The sequence below is a fragment of the Neofelis nebulosa genome, chromosome 13 (assembly GCF_028018385.1).
Source record: "Neofelis nebulosa isolate mNeoNeb1 chromosome 13, mNeoNeb1.pri, whole genome shotgun sequence".
Taxonomy (NCBI): domain Eukaryota; kingdom Metazoa; phylum Chordata; class Mammalia; order Carnivora; family Felidae; genus Neofelis; species Neofelis nebulosa.
In genome coordinates this window covers 57,460,877-57,478,384 of record NC_080794.1, presented here as the reverse complement: position 1 = coordinate 57,478,384, position 17,508 = coordinate 57,460,877, and the positions used below count along the sequence as shown (strand labels likewise).

The window sequence follows — 17,508 nt, the reverse complement described above, 5'->3', positions numbered from 1 at the left end:
GGTGTATATAGCATATACAGAAGCAAAATATATGAAAACAATGAATATGAGATGAGGAGAAATTGGGAATGTATCCTATAAGGTCCTTTGATTACACCTGAAACAGTAAATTACATGAAGATGGATTAACATTACTTAAAAATGTGTATCATTAATCTTAGAAAAACTAATTAAAAAGGTAATTTTAAAAGTGTAAATGATAAGTCAATGGAAGAGATACAATGAAAATGTAAAAATCCTCAACTTAAATTTGGAAAGGAATAAAAGGAAACAAAGCACAAATGACGCAACAAAAAGAAACCAGCAATATGGTAGATTTTAATTCAACTATATCAATACTTCAAATGAGAATGGCCTAAACACACCAGTTAAAGGTGATACATTGTTAAATGTGATGAAAAAGCAATACCCAATTATGCGTTATCTCCAAGAAATCCACTTTAAATCTAAAGACTTAGCCCAAAAGTAAAGGGATTAGAGATACATTATATGCAAATAGTAATAAAAGGAAAGCTAAGTACTAATATGTTCCAGACAAAGTAGACTTCAGAACAAGGAAGATGATCAGGGATAAAAGGGGATATTATATAATGATAAAGTGGTCAATTCTCCAAGACATATCAACCTTAAATGCGTATGCAACTAACAACAGAACATCACATATGTGCAGCAAAAACTGATAAAACTGATGAGAAATAAACAAATCTAAAATTGTAGTCAGAGATTTCAACACCCTCTCTTAGTAATTGATAGAATAGGCAGAAACTCAGTAAGGATATGGATGACTCAAAAAATACTATCAATCAACTTGACCTAACTGACCTGTATAGAACACTTCATCCATCAAAAGCAGAACAAATTTTTCCCATATGGGTAGCACCAAATGAAGCATATCAGAGTAACACTGCAAGAACATCAAAAATAAAATTGTCATTGGAACCAGAGCTCACAAAAATGGGCCAGGACCTTCACACTAAACCTAAACAGAGTAAATGCCTGCTAAAAAAGATGGCTTAAATAGGATTCTGAATCTCCTAACATAAACCAAAAATGTTCAAGATACAATCAAAACCATTCTGGAAAATCACAACTTGAATGAGAAAAGACAACAGGTGCCAACACTGAGATATGAGATAATTCAGATGTTGGAATAATCTGTTAAGGATTTTACAGCAGCCTTACAAAAATGTTTCAATGAGCAACTAAAACACTTTTGGAGAAAAAAAAGAATTAAAATCTAGGCAAAGAAAAGAAGAGATTAAAAAAGAAGCAAATGAAAATTTTAAAACTGAAAACTCTAATAACTGAAATGAAACACCTCACTGAATGGGTTCAACAATAGGTTAAAGATGACAGAGGAGGGGCACCTGGGTGGCTCAGTCGGTTGGGCCTCCGACTTCAGCTCAGGTCACGATCTCACAGTCCGTGGGTTCGAGCCCCGCGTCGGGCTCTGGGCTGATGGCTCGGGGCCTGGGGCCTGCTTCCGATTCTGTGTCTCCCTCTCTCTCTAACCCCTCCCCCGTTCATGCTCTGTGTCTCTCTGTCTCAAAAATAAATAAATGTTAAAAAAAAAAATTAAAAAAAAAAAAAAAAGATGACAGAGGAACATGAAGACAGTTCATAAAATTTACTCAATCTGAACAACAAAGAAAATATCTATAGCCTCAGAGACCTATGAGACCATAATAAAAGATAACATGTGTGTCACCAAACTCCTAGAAGCAGAGGAGAAAGAATATGGAGCTGAAAATGTTCAAATTTCCACAATTGGTGAAAGACATAAGGGTATACAGATTTAAGAAGCTGAGAAAATCCAGACAGGATAAACTCAAAGAAATATATAATCAAACTTCCAAAGACTAAAGATAAGGAAAACTATCTTGAAAACAGCTACGAGGAAATCACAACTGTGTTGTTCTTGACAACTACAACTAGTCCTGAAGGCCAATCCCAACTGAGGGACACCGTACTAAACAAATATTCTACCCTGTTGAAAAAAGGTTATAGACAAAGACTAAGGAACTACTCAGACTAAAGGAAATATGACAATCAAATGCAATGTGTGATCCTAGATTAAATCCTGGAGCAGAAGGAAAATCTTTTTCTTTTCCTACAAAGAACATCAGTGAGACAATTGGCAGAATTTGAATTAGGTCTGTATATTAGGTAATAGGAATTACTGATACTAATTTTCTGCTTTAAAAAATTGTGTTACGGTTATATAAGAGAATGTCCTTATTTTTAGGAATACAGACTGAAGTATTTAGGGGACAGTGAGCATCATGGCTGCAAACTATGCATAGCTAGTTCAGAAAAGATCTCTCTATATACAATATCAGAGGGAGGTGGGGAAGAGAGAGAGGGAATGAGAATGAGAAAGCAAACAATAAAATGTTAGAAATGAGAAACTGGGTTGATAAGATCTGTACTGTTTGAAGCCTTCTATTCTGAAATAATTTTAGGCAGAGAAGAGATAAAGAGAATTAAAAACTGCTTACTGTTCTGTATTTTCTTGGACACTACTAAGTGGTTTCTGGATGTTTTCACACTTTTCCTCCAAGGCACAGAATCTCTCTGCCCAAAGACTGATTAGCTCCTCAAGTTCCTGTAAGAAAGGTGTGGGAGAGGAAGAGGTTGAAGTTACGACACCTGAACTTTTCTTCCATACTACATGGAAGTATTTTTCCCATAGGTGAGAATTATACAAATTCCTGACAAGAGATCTTTAATTCCATCTCTCACCCATAGAGGAAAGCAGCAGAAGTGATATTAAAAGGATAATATTAAAGGGATTTTTCAAAAAGTAAATAATTAGCAAACTTTGCTATTTTAACTATTAATTCGTAGCAAGTTACCTTCAGTGTACCTCAGAACTAAGCAAACACACCAAGATGTCACATTATGTTATGAGAAGCACTTTGACAGATATACAGTACCCAGTTGCTTCTAAACTGATAACACTACTAGAAGGGAAAAGTAATGCTGATCATCTAATGGGTCAAGCAGTCCAAAAATAGTGTTAATTACTGAAGCTGAAATATTTTACAGAATCTGGCCGGATCATATTCATAAAGTGTAATTTTACCTTTTCTCATACCTGGCATCTTTAAAAGCGAGCTCTTATAAGGCACACAACATGACAGGGACTGAAATATTCAATATGAAGAAGCTACACTAAAGACCCAGAAAGAGCTGAACATGCGCCCAGCAATCTTATTCACTGTTCGGTCCATTAGTTGGCCAACATCTCTAAATAACACATCAGCTGACAGCACATACCCAATACTGATTATGAATGAAGTCTGTCAGTATTTGTATTAGTCTCAAAGTAGAGGAAAATGCAGATATATCAGAAGTATCTGCATGTAAATAGGTGTTCAGAGTTTTACATAATTGTTGTTAGTGCTAACCTCAAGTTCTAGAATACCTGAGAAATAGCTCACTTAGTAAACTTAACTTCCTTAAAGCCAGAGAAGTCAAACCATTCATGCTAAAATACTTTTCAGATCATAGGTATTTTGTTTCTGTTTAAACCATTGCATATTAATTTTAAACATTTCAAAACAGCTAATATATAAAAAGCTGATGTACCTTAGAACATAAGCCTAAAAAGTTAGACAAGTTGATGCAGAGATAATGAGAAACTGCTGCAATTTCAAATTGCAAGACTGTGTTCTAGAAACACACAGAAGAGCCACTCAAAAGTGGATGCCTTTCAGGGGCACCTGGGTGGCTCAGTTGGTTAAGCAGCTGACTCTTGATTTTGGCTCAGGTCATGATCTCACAGTTCATGGGTTTGAGCCCGGTGTTGGGTTCTGCTCTGACAGTGTGGAGCCTGCTTGGGATTCTCTCTCCCACTCTCTCTCCGTCCCTACCCACTCACATTCTGTCAAAATAAATAAACTTAAAAAAGAAAAAAAAAAGGTAGATGCCTTTCCGGTACTACAATCACCACTACCACTATCAGAGGACCTAAATACTTTACATGCTTTCAAGCCCTCGGTTTCCTCATTAGAAAACTAGGCTAATAACAGAACCTGTATCTGTACTGAATAAACACATAGTGAGTGGCTCAATAAATGTTAACTATTACTTTCACTAATTTCTGACATTAATCCTTTCTCCAAAAAGTTTCATGTTTATCAATCAGGGAAACGAATAATCTTACTTTGAAGTTGCTTTAACTCTTGCCTAAAAATCTTGGATGTGTTTCTTTTCTCCTTTTGGGTGACATGGATATGAATTTCCTCTCCCTCACTTTCCAAAGAAAAGGAAACCATTACTACTCACTAAGTCATATCAATAGTTTTATTGACCAAAGAGTTCTGTCTTGTAATAACTGGCCTCATTTAATAAAACTTCCCACACTCATTACTCGGGCCTCAGGAATGTCAGGAGTTGTTTTCCATGTATCTCATCTTCAGAGATTATGACTTCCTTGGTTTGGAGGTTTGCTTTTGGTTTAAAACCTCATGCACTGAAGAACAGTTTACATGGAAGAAGGTTAAGTCATGAATTATATTTATAATTAATCAATAAAAAGAACTGTATTTACAATTCAAATGTCTGACATCAATGAGACAGAAATAGCAAGATACAGCACAGCATAATTTATGAAAAATAACCATCCATGTTACCATAGAAAAAAACAATTTATCAGGTTTGCTACAGATACATGTTCACTGCAAATATTATAACCATTTCCTTCTAATTGTACCCCCAAATGTATGTTTCTATAGTTTCATCTTTCATCTTGGTGTGATAAAGGGATTGTCTTATTTGTTCTACTGTGCTTTCGTATAGGGTTCTAAATGTAGCAAATCCTGAAATACTAACCGATCAAGAAAAGTATTCTTAATTATTTTGTATTAACTATTGTTATAAGCAAGAGCGGCTATGGTATTTTCAGATTTCTTAAATTAGTTCTACAGCATTCAGATTACATAACAAGGATTATCAAGTTAAAGATTATAAAACTTCCTTTTTATGCTCCCCAAATCACCTAAATGAGATACCTGTGAATGGATTTTTTTTATTGTCTTCAGGTCTTCAGTTAAGTTTTCACATAGCTTCTGTGATTCAGCCAAGGATGAAATCGTATTTTCTTGTAGTTCATGTAGACTGTTACACAGCATACTGAGAAAGCCATCCATTTCCTTTTTCTGATCTTCTATCTTTGAAGGAAAAAGTTAGTTTCTTTTAGTTAAAATTTTTTTTGTTTTAGTTTGTCTTTTTTGGAACACATACGAAATAGAAAAGGTAGAAAACAGTATGCAGAGAGAAGTCTTTCCTCTCTAGCCCCTGGAACCTCAATGCCACTCTTACCTCCAAGAGATGACTGCTAAACACTTTCAGCGATATTTTATCCATATTTAGGCAGATGTGTATACATAGGCATGTATACATGAATATGCATGTCTTCTTTACCCACCCATGATAGCATGCTATACATGCTACTATGTAAAAAAATATTTATCCTGAAGATCATTCTCTCTTTTTTTTTAGCCATGTGATGTGATCACATCAATGGCAGCGAGCATCCTATCTCTTCTCTCCTCCAGATTCCAACTCACAACCCATGGCTTTTGCATTGTAGACAAGTGTGGCCACAGACACATGGAATTTCTTTCTTAAACAACAATTTGATTTTGAGAAATTAAGAACATAACATTTGCTACCTTACTAGCCACTGTCAATGAAGTCTTGAAAATATGCTTCAGTTGACTGTTGATTTTCAGTATAGACACCACAGTGGGGGATAAAGTTGTTTCCAGTGAACTTAGAAGGTCAGTCTTAAGTACATCCTGGTTTTAAAAATAAACAAGTCTTTTAAAAAAATATTTTCACTTTCATAAACCTGAGTGGTTAATGATAGTATCTTAAATACTTTGTTAACACATGCAGAATAAAATTCAAACTTTCCATTGTCTAATCTTTATAGCCTACAGAGCCTATTTGTTTCTAGAGTTTATATTCACCGTTAAGTTACTTACTCCTACCTATAGTAATTAAGAAAATAGTCATGTAGCATACAATAGATTCTTAACAGTCTAACGCAATAGAGGTCCAAAGAATTCAAAAGAGGGGAAAATGACCATCCTTTTCTAAGGATTTCAGCATTGCAAATAAAGAATTTAAAAAAAAAAAAAAAAAAAGCAAATACAGGGCGCCTGGGTGGCTCAGTCGGTTAAGCAGCCGACTTCGGCTCAGGTCATGATCTTGCAGTCCGTGAGTTCGAGCCCCGCGTCGGGCTCAGTGCTGACAGCTCAGAGCCTGGAGCCTGTTTCAGATTCTGTGTCTCCCTCTCTCTGACCCTCCCCCGTTCATGCTCTGTCTCTCTCTGTCTCAAAAATAAATAAACGTTAAAAAAAAATTTTTTTTTTCAAAAAAAATTAAAAAAAGCAAATACATTTTAACAAAATAAATTTCAAATAAGCTTAGGTTACTAGTCAAAAAAGCAGAGACCAAATAGCCTTCAAAGGCAGGCTTTCAGCTGGAGGTATTTAATTAACTTTGAAGACTTGGTGACTTACATGCTATCATATCTGAAGAACTCATTAAAGTTCTTGTTCTTGTCAAGGTATATGGAAAGTTGAGAATATACCATAGACTGAGCATTTTTACAAAAAGGAAAAAAAATCCCCTTTTACAAAAAGGAACCTAAGTTCCCTTCACTTGGGCAGGGTGAGGAGCTATAATAGAAATAATTAGTGAATACTTAAAAAAAAAAAAAAAAAGGCTACTAGTATTTTTTTGGAAAGAAAAGCTATCACACTCATTCCAACTCATTCTGCAGGAGCAGCCGTCATCTCTGTTGACTCAAGCAATGCTTACAAAGTCATATATATAACGTGGTAGGAAGACATCAATACACAGTCTTAGCATTTAGTTCATGAATCAATTTCCCAAAAGTTAGTACCAACTGAGCATCTATTTATCAAATTGGGTGAATGAAGAAATATATCAAATAGTGTCATATAAGCACTGAATCTAGGCAGAGTGTCAGCTAACATTTGTAGTTATTTACTTGGAAAATGTTCAACAAATATGGTTAGACTCCATTTAATAAATTAATAATGAAGAGAAAGCTATCATCACTACACTGTAAATTATATAATAAGTCTTAGGTGATTTATTTAGTAGCTTAAACACCTAGGAAATTCACTAATTGGCAGCAATTGGAAATGCAGATTAATTGCATTCTCCATCCCACATCGGAAATAAAAGGAGAATGTCAAGAGTAGATTAATTCTGGTTTCCTTTTGAATATCATATTTTAATTTCGTTTATGTTTCTTTAATCTTTTTAGTACTGGTTAAATTTGGAAGATGTTGATTAAAGCATTTCCTCTGATTTAAAATAATAATAATAATAATAATAATAATAATAATAAGGTTAGACTCTAAAAGGGAGGCAGAGAGCCTGCACCAAGAAGAAAACCAAGTAAGTGATATGGCCAAGAACTTCATACGTAAATCATACAATTACAAAATAAAGAGTATTATTAAAATCAGCTATGAAAGAGGTAATACTAAGTGTAATTAGATGAGTGGCTTCTATAGAACTACAAAAAAGAATCTTACAGTTAAGGCCCAGAAAGGCTTGATCACACAGATCTGATCCCATAAATTGTCATATATGTTCCTAGAATTCTAGGGGTTGTTTTTCTTGCACTTTTCTGTATTAGTGTAGTTTTTTTTTTTTTTTAATTTTTTTTTTTTTTTTTTTTTTTTTTAACGTTTATTATTTTTGAGACAGAGAGAGAGAGACAGAGCATGAACGGGGGAGGAGCAGAGAGAGAGGGAGACAGAGAATCGGAAGCAGGCCCCAGGCTCTGGGCCATCAGCCCAGAGCCCGACGCGGGGCTCGAACTCACGGACCGCGAGATCGTGACCTGGCTGAAGTCGGACGCTTAACCGACTGCGCCACCCAGGCGCCCCTAGTGTAGTTTTAAATTAACCATCTTCTATCCCCTCTGGTTGGGTCAGTTGTAACATCAGCACGACCACTGCAGAACCCTTGAGGAAAGGATGACTTACCAATTTCTGAGCCAACTAACAACCCATGGGTCCCTTGAATTCATCTGGTGCTAAACCTGCCCTCTCTAGTTACTGGGCATATTAACTCCTGCTCGTAATGTTACAAGATATAAGTGAAAAAAGTCTTAAAGGTTGGTTATATGCATTTGGAAATTAATCTTTCTGGGAGAAAAAAAAAAACGGTCTTTATATTGTCTTTAAAAATATAAACCTACTCTTAAAGTGCTATGTTTATCACGATTTCTGATAAAGCTTAAAATGAAAGAGCAGTTAGCATTGTTTTTGAAGACTTTGCGAAGTAACCCTTCAAAAATAATTTAAGAGATTTACTAACAATCAATGTTTGAAGTACAGTTTTACTTTCTGCTGCTAATGATTGTTCTTTTAATATCATATTAGAAATCTGAGAAACATGTGTAGACACATTTTCTGGAACAGATGTGAGCGATCCCAGTGCTGTTGTAGTAATTGTGTCTAATGCAGAGACACTGGAAGACAGCAGGTTACCTATACCAAAAAGAAAAAAGATACAAACTTTGACATAAATATATTTATACAGTTAGAACCACTTCAAAGAGGTTTCTAAACTTACATACTTGCTGTGGAAATTTGTAATAACAAATAAGCTTAAAATAAATGGTTCACTACCTAAGCTAGGAAATCTAATCAAATAGAAATTATATATGTTCTACAGTACTCTGCAAGCACTCGATATGCTTGTCAGTGTAGCAGAGCCATCACTATAGTTCACAGTAAACCAAGAATTATTCTGATCTCTAGCTATAGGTAATCATAGTACTACAGTAAGTGGAAGAGGTTATAAAAGAGAAACTACAAATCGGTAAGCCAAACTTAGAGTGGTTGGCTTAGAGTGACTAGACTCTAAGTGACTTTTACAAATTTTTACATTTCTGTATCTCATGAATTTTCTATAGTGAAGATAATATTTTCATATAAAATAAACTAATACTTAGGAGTTTTTTCCTAAATGAAGATAGCAACAATGGGTATGGTTAAAACTTACTTTATAAAAAGCAGACAAAAACAACAACTAAGACTTGTTTTAATTCCAAGGCGGGAAAAGCACTGTTCCCTAGTTTGAGCAGCTAGTGTGTGCACTGGAGGGACTACTGACATGGTCACCCCAGTTTCTTATGATAGTAAATGATCAGTTTTGAAATTAGTTTCACGCTAATCACACAAAGACTAGAATAATCAGAAATGCTTGAACTTGGGGTGCCTGGGTGGCTCCGTCAGTTAAGCGTCCTACTTCAGCTCAGGACATGATCTTGCAGTTTCTGAGTTTGAGCCCCGCATCGGGCTCTGTGCTGACAGCACGAAGCCTGGAGCCTGCTTCTAATTCTGTGTCTCCCTCTCTTTCTGTCCCGCCCCCTGCTCACACTCTGTCTCTCTCTCTCTCTCCCTCTCTCAAAAGTAAATAAACATTTTTTTAAACATTTAAAAAAAAATGCTTAAACTTACCAAACAAAGTCTTGTGAACTTCTAGCATGACCTTTTGTTTTGAGCTGCTATCCTTAATTAATTCTTCCATCCTGTTAAACAGACCATTCAGGTTTTTGCCAAAAACATCCTGAGCTTCTGCATTGTGCTGATCAATTGCCTTCTTACGATCCAGTTTTGAATGGAGACCAGATACATCTTTTGTAGTTTCTTCAACTGTGGTAAGCAACTACATATGATTTTTAAAAATAAATGTTGATTAAGATGGGTATCACAAAAGCAGACTAATGAAAATATCTGTGCTACATACGGATTTCTCCTGACAAGAACTAGTAAATTTTGAGGCGTGTGGGTGGCTCAGTCAGTTAAGCATCCAACTCTTGATTTCAGCTCAGGTCATGATCCCATGGTTAGTGGGAACGAGACCTGTGTCGGGCTCCACACTGACAGCAAAGAGCCTGCTTGGGATTCTCTCTTTCTCTTTCTCTCTCTTTCTCTCTGCCCTTCCCCAGCTGGTACTCTCTCTCTCTCAAAATAAATAAACTTAAAAAAAAAAAAAAAAAAAAGAACTCAGTAAGTTTTAGACATTTGTATCAGAATACATTTTCAATTCACACTAATTTATCCAGTTGCCCAAGAATTTCCCCTCACCTAGCAACCTAGGCAAGGAAAAGGGATTTTGCCAACCTAATACAGTAATTATGCTCCCTCACAATTTTTTTTCTATTATGTGTTACTATTTCCTCTAACGTGCACCTAATAAAAAATTAAATACTTTCAACATCTCCCATCATTAGAAGGTGCTAAATTCTTTATGACTGATTAGTTTCAATCATGACCAAAGGGAAAAGTATCACCTCATTATTCTAAATGTCTTCAAAGAATATTAAAGTCATTCTCTATTTGCAAAACTTCAGGAATGTTTTTTTGTTAAGTCAGCAACTCTAGTGAGGAAAATTCAGATGAAATAATAAAAGTGTTCTTTAAATTGACAGAAATGTCACTTGGAGTGAATAAATAGAACTTCATAATTAATGCTTAAGCAAACAAAGGCACTTCTACTCATTCTCTAATTTCTTGAACACAAGTATAAATCAAAACAAAGGACAAACCCTGCTGGCAGCATCATGAAGTTTCTCCTCAGTACTTTCCAAAGCTGATGTAATATACTCTTCTTCAACAAGTTGTAATTTCGTTTCTTGTAAATGTTTTTGAGTGGTTTCAAGTTCCTGTGTCTTATTTTGCAGGTCAGATTTACACTGGTCAAGTTCATTTTTATTATCCATAAACAACTCTGTAACCTAAATAGAACATATTAAACATTTTTTTAAGAATTACACAATGCTTGGGGCGCCTGGGTGGCGCAGTCGGTTAAGCGTCCGACTTCAGCCAGGTCACGATCTCGCGGTCCATGAGTTTGAGCCCCGCGTCAGGCTCTGGGCTGATGGCTCGGAGCCTGGAGCCTGTTTCCGATTCTGTGTCTCCCTCTCTCTCTGCCCCTCCCCCGTTCATGCTCTGTCTCTCTCTGTCCCAAAAATAAATAAAAAATGTTGAAAAAAAAATTTTTTTTAAAAGAATTACACAATGCTTAACTGGTTGGTGAGATACCTGGCTAGTTCGTAATATAATGTAAGAAGAACTAAACAAATTATTTCCATGCAAAGTTGTGACAAGTTGTAACAAGCTAACAGGTAGGTTAACACATTTTATAAGATATCTTGTTTCTGCCTGTAAATTCATTAAAAACCATGAGATGAAATAATAGGTCTAGAGTAGTGGTGTTAGTTCTTCAGGTTCCTTCCAGCACTGACAGTGTGAGGGGTGGCACAGAATGGTCAGGTCTGTCCACCTTAGTTATTCAACATCTAGTTTCTTCTAGTATCTGCATCCCTCATCTGATAAACACAGTAATGAAAATGTCTCCGTCTTCACTATTTACCTCTTATAATAAAACCTCACAATTCAGTTAATTTCTTATAATGCTGCATTAACATAAGTGGCAAACAGCTTCTTCATCATTGATGACAGTAAAATGATGATACAACTGACAAAGAGTCAGCAAGAAAAAAAAATATCTTAAAGAATAAAGACGAGGGGGTATCTGGCTGGCTCAGCAGGTAGGGTATGTGACTCTTGATCTCAGGGTCATGAGGTCAAGCCCAACACTGGGCATGTAGCCTACTTAAAAAAAAAAAGAGGGCACCTGGGTAGCTGTTGGTTGGGCATCCAACTCCTGATTTTGGCTCAGGTCATGAATCTCACAGTCATGGGATCGAGCCCACATCACTTAGTGTGGAGCCTGTTTGGGATTCCCTCTCTCCTTCTCTCTGCCCCTCCACTGCACACATATCTCCTCTCTCTCTCTCTCTCTCTCTCTCTCTCTCTCTCTCTCTCTTTCTCTCTCTCTCAAAATAATTAATTAACTAGTTAAAGAAAAAAAGAAAAAAAATGTGGCTTGTCTCAACTGAGATATACAGATGAAGCACACAAAGGATTTCAAAGACAGTACAAATTAAAAGAATGTAAAGAAAAAAAGGGGAGTGGGCATCTGGCTGGCTCTGTCAGTAAAGCATGTGACTCTTGATCTTGGGGTTTCAGGGTTGTTAAGTTCAAGCCCCACATTGGGTGAAGAGATTACTTAAAGACAAAAAACCTTGGCGGGAGGGGTGGGGGTGTCTCAGTCAGTTAAGCATCTGCCTCTTGATTTTGGCTCAGGTCATGGTCTCATGGTTCATGGGTTTGAGCCCCTCAGCAGGATGAAGTCCACTTGGGATTCTCTGTCTCCCTCTCTCTGCCCCTCCTCCGCTCACGTGCACTCTCTCACTCAAAAATAAATAAGTAAACACTAAAAAAGTAAAAATAAAAAATCTTGGGGCACCTGGGTAGCTCAGTCAGGTGAACATCTGACTCTTTCCTGACTCTTGATCTTGGCTCAGGTCACGATCCCAGGGTCATGGGATTGAGCCCCCATTGGGCTCTGCGCTGGGCATGGAGCCTGCTTGAGATCCTCTCTTTCTCCCTCTCCCTCTGTCCCTCCCCTACTTGTGCACACATGCACTCTTTCAAAAAAAAATCTTAAAAAAAGAAAGAAAAAAGTAAAAATATCAGGTCCTTCACATTCTGAAATTTTAATATGTGCTTCCCATGTAACATTCAATACCGTTTTAAATGCTTACCCTACTTAGCTCCTCCTCAACGGCACCAATTTTTTCAATCAGTTCTACAATCTGTTCTTCTTGAACAGTTAGTTTTCCACTCATGGCTCTAAAATAAAGTTTAATATAAGTTTAGCAATTAATATTTTTTCTTAATCCCTTTAAAATGTATTTTAACACAATTGTGGCAGTTCTACATCATCTCTACCATTTATCATTATGATAACGATGCCTAAGTGTCAATAAGCAATAAATATGAATTACAAAACACAAATGGATTCCTTGTCCTTGTTTCATAAAAGGGCTGTTCTTCTTGTGATCTCCATTTTGAAAATGAGAATCCCTACCTATGAGGGAAAAAAGCATGTGTGTATATAAAATTTGAGATGCTACAAAGCTGACAAAGGACTATAACTCACATAAAGTACAGGTGGGGGCAGGGGGATACAACATAAGTGGCTGCTATCAGGAATATGGCATATAAATAGGACCCACAGAATCCAAGAAAGGCTTGGGGCTTGAAGGCATCAGGTGTCACCGGAGGAAGGGATGAGATAAGGGGCAAAAACTGGAAAAGTGAATTAAAGTATATATACAGAACAATTATACCTTTTGCCTCTTGCACACAAACCCCAGTATACACCCCAACACCCACCACCATCACACCACCACATAAATCTTCATGAGATGGAAGGGTTATCTTCTAGAACACAGTTCCCCCGCCTCAGCACTATTGACATTTTGAATCAGATGATTCTGGTTCACTTTAATGGGTCTCTGATTTCTTCAGCATTAGCAAGTTTCAGAAGTGAATGCTATCTTTTGTAGCCTCGTTCCTTCATAACTACCAACAATTTTCTATTCCACACTGTGCTTAAGTGACAAAGATACTTTTGTGAATGTGAATTTCCTCACATTATTAGCTAACGATATTGGTGATTAAAGAAAAAGCTAGAACTGACATATAAGAGGAGAGTTAATTCTGACAGTCTTTCCATTAACTATGTTAGTTCTTTATTGGAAATAGCTCTTTAATGTGAATGAGATATTTGAAATGCTTTCCTTATACTGAATGTACATGAGGTAATACAACATTATTTCATGGATGATATAGTTTTGACATAGTGTTAAAAGATCCATTAAATAAAGCATTATCCTATTTTAAATGTTGGCTTCAGCTTTCATAATCCTCCCCTGACTTACAGTGTAGTAATTCCAAAAGCATTTTCAGAAGGAATATTGTTTCAGATTATGCCTCATGTTCATTGAGAGCAAATACTATCTTTTTAATCATGGGACTGACAAACTAAAATTTTATTTATTATTTATAATTTTATAACTAAAGTTATTTCTTAATCTAAAATACATCAAAGTGATGGTCAACAGAAGGTAAGCAAATTAGATAGTCTATAATGTCCAGTGTTTGACCACTAACAGCAGAAGATCCTACATGAGCAAATCATGACAAAACCACTTATTCACTGGTTGCCTACTAAGCACGCATCTCTAGCATCCACGTTTCCTTTGGGAAAGGACCCTCTCTTGACTGTGCAGCACCCAAGCTGTGTGGAGGGAATGTGACTCCATTCCCAGATCCAAGGACTAAGCCTGACTGGCTCAAGACAATCGGGGAAATTCAACTCCTTTGACAGCTGTTGGTTCAGATATGGATACAACTCAGAACTAATCTAACCAATAAGTGATGTTCCTCCAGTTTTGATGGTTATAGGCCAGGTAGCCTCTCACCCACACAAGACCTGAATGAGAGCAGCAGCCGCTCTGCTGACCATCATCCTTGATGAAGAGCCAGGCTTAGGAGAAAGCCACCACTTAGGACAGGAGTGAGGACAGACAGAAAGGATCCTTGAGCTACTGGATTAAATAACCTTGAAGCTCATTCTACCCCTTGCTGTTTTAAGACAGTTTAAGCTGGGCTTTCTAACCAAAAGCACTGTGATGCCAACTTTAAAATATAAAAAGTGGTTACTGAATAAGAACTAATATGTAAAAAATATAAAGTGGTAGAAATAGAGACACCCATAAACAATTGAAAAATAAAATACTATAGTATGTACAATAGAGAAGTATACCTGAAAACCAGATAAACAGGAAAAAAAAGAATAAAAAATAACAAGTTTAAGAACTAAGTGTAAATTTGCAAAAGATTTTTGGAAAAATGTTCTGCCAAGTAGGTATAGGATATGAAAGAACCAAATATGGGGCATCTGGGTGGCTCAGTCAGTTAAGCATCCGACTTCGGCTCAGGTCATGATCTCATGGCTCATGAATACAAGCTCTGCATCAGGGTCTGTGCTGACAGCTCAAAGCATAGAGCCTGCTTTGGATTCTGTGTCTCCCTCTCTCTTTGCTCCTCCATGGCTCATGCACGTGCGCTCTCTCTCTCAACAAATAAACATTAAAAAAATGTTTTTTAATTAAAAATTAAAAATAAAAAAAGAACTACACAAAACTAAGAATAAAAGAATACCGTTTAATAGCCTGTGATATCCATACAATGCAAATTTGAGTATTCGTAATGTATGAGCCAATCAAGAAGACATAGTGCATTATGACAACTAAGAATACTATGGAAGAAAATGAGTTTAATTAAATGATTTATATGCTATCACAATGATCACATAATGTAACCATACATGTATTACCTGAAAAAAAAAGTTGTGTAAAAGATTATACCAAGATGCTTTGCATTATTATCAATTAGCCCTAAATACCTTTTATCATTAATTTTTTAAAAATGCCCTGTGAGAGGCACCTGGGTGGCTCAGTTGGTTAATCGTCCAACTTCTGCTCAAGTCATGATCTTGTGGTTCATAAACTCGAGCCCCACGTCGGGCTCTGAGCTGACAGCTCACAGCCTGGAGCCTGCTTCAGATTCTGTGTCTCCCTCTCTCTCTCCCCTCCCCTGATTTCTCTCTCTCTCTCTCTCTCTCTCTAAAATAAATAAACATTAAAAAAAGCTTTAAAAAAAACAATGCCCTGTGAAAATCACCCTCCTTAACACCTTCAAGGATATAAGCTATCAGGAATTTTCAACTTAAAATTCTTAGCATCCCACTTGCCTTCTGCTCCTTGTTTAACCTGTTGTTGTTATTGTTTCTAAATAAAGTTCCAGTAGATTTCCTTTGAACTATTCCAGGGCTTTAAAAACTGAACAGATTAGTGTTTGCCAGAGGTTAGGGACTACTGGGGAAAAAAGATGGGTACGACTACAAAGAGGCAGCAAGAGGGAGATCTTTATAATGGTGGGATACGCCATATCTTAATTGTAGAACTACATGAATCCACAAATGAGGCAAAATGGCATTGAATTAAACACGTACTTTGCACCAATGTCAATTTCCCAGTTTTGACATTTTACTAAAGTTAAGCAAGAGGTACTGAATGGGGGAAACGCAGTGAAAAATATATGGGACCTCTCTGTATTTTTCTTACCACTTCATGTGAATCTATAGTTATTAAAAATTAAAGTTACATAAAAAATGTTTAAACTTATTTGATAACTACTTGTTAATGTCAATAGAAAAAGAAGCATTTACAGGAGGCACTAGATTTAAAGATTTTAGTTAATGTCCCATAAGTGAATTTTACTTCAAACACATTGTTACCAGAAAATTATTACTCTTGGAAATTAATTTCTATAGCCAAGGCCTTACCTAAAATTTTCTTCAGAAATGTATACCCCATTTTTCTCACGGGCTGCAGCAAGATCTCGTTTCAGACGCTCTATCTCTTCCGTATATTCCTACACAAGAAGAATGTTGTAGGTGTCAATTTAGCATATAACTCTTTTCTCATTCAGTTTGGGGAGGATATATATATGTATATTTCATGTTTTATTTATATATACAAATAAAACATGAAATTAGCCCTTTTATGTTCCTTTTTAAATGTTTATTATTTATTCTTTCTGTATTATTTCTCTCAATTATCTCAATAAAAACTTCAATTAAAAAAAAAAACCACTACTGGATCGCTTGGGTGGCTCAATTATGTGTCCAGCTCTTGATTTTGGTCATGATCTCACCATTTGGGAATTCGAGCCCCTAGGTGGGGCTCTGCAGTGACAGCACAGAGCCTGCTTGGGATTCTCTTTCTCCGCCCCTTTCCCCCTCAAAAATAAAGAAGTAAACTTAAAAATAATAAACAAATACATACATACATACTACCAGGAAAAGGAACACAAGCCAAAGTGGGAAGAAATATTTAAAAAGCATCTCAAAAAGGGCTTGTATCTAAAAGATATGAACTACTCTTTACCACTTAATAAGAAGAACACCAACTAAAAATTGGGCAAAGAATATGGATAGACTTTTCATAAAAAAAGATATACAAATGGATAATAAAGTTGTGAAAAGATACTCATTATCATTATTCATTAGGGAAATGCTAATCAAAACCACACTGAGGTACAATTATACAGTTATTAGAATGGCTAACATTAAGAAGATGGACTATAACAAAGTGTTGGAGAGGATGTGGAGAAACTGCAACCCTCATAGATTGGCTGCTGGGGAAATTGAAAGTGATACAGCCACTTTGGAAAACAGTTTCTTGAAGAGTTAAAAATAAATTTACTGTGCAACACAGAAATTAAACTGCTAGGTATCTACTTAAGAGGACTGAAAACACATCAACACAAAGACTTGTACACTAACGTTCATAGCAGCATTACTGGAAATAATCCAAATGTCCACTGGCTGGTGAATGGATAAACAAAATGTGTTGTTATCCACTTAATGGAATACTATTCAGCAGTAGAAAGACTCTATTGACACACGCTACAACACAGATAAAGCCCAAATGTTATGGCAAGTGAAAGAAGCCAGATACAA

The 17,508-nt window shown here is 36.2% G+C and overlaps 2 protein-coding genes across 2 annotated transcripts in view; one reads left to right on the top strand and one right to left on the bottom strand.

The window, feature by feature from the left end:
* Positions 1–17,508, bottom strand: part of KIF11 (kinesin family member 11) — a 44,776-nt gene that overhangs the window by 10,964 nt on the left and 16,304 nt on the right. Inside the window, exons 10-17 of the mRNA XM_058697166.1 lie at positions 16,330–16,418; positions 12,677–12,764; positions 10,613–10,801; positions 9,522–9,729; positions 8,374–8,546; positions 5,679–5,804; positions 5,016–5,174; positions 2,499–2,605 (exon numbers count right to left, since the gene is read on the bottom strand). Of these exons, the coding sequence (XP_058553149.1) occupies positions 2,499–2,605; positions 5,016–5,174; positions 5,679–5,804; positions 8,374–8,546; positions 9,522–9,729; positions 10,613–10,801; positions 12,677–12,764; positions 16,330–16,418 (1,139 nt within the window). The remainder of the gene's footprint in view (positions 1–2,498; positions 2,606–5,015; positions 5,175–5,678; positions 5,805–8,373; positions 8,547–9,521; positions 9,730–10,612; positions 10,802–12,676; positions 12,765–16,329; positions 16,419–17,508) is intronic.
* Positions 9,610–17,508, top strand: part of IDE (insulin degrading enzyme) — a 155,368-nt gene continuing 147,469 nt past the window's right edge. Inside the window, exon 1 of the mRNA XM_058697171.1 lies at positions 9,610–9,721. The gene's annotated coding sequence lies outside the window, so the exon portion shown is untranslated. The remainder of the gene's footprint in view (positions 9,722–17,508) is intronic.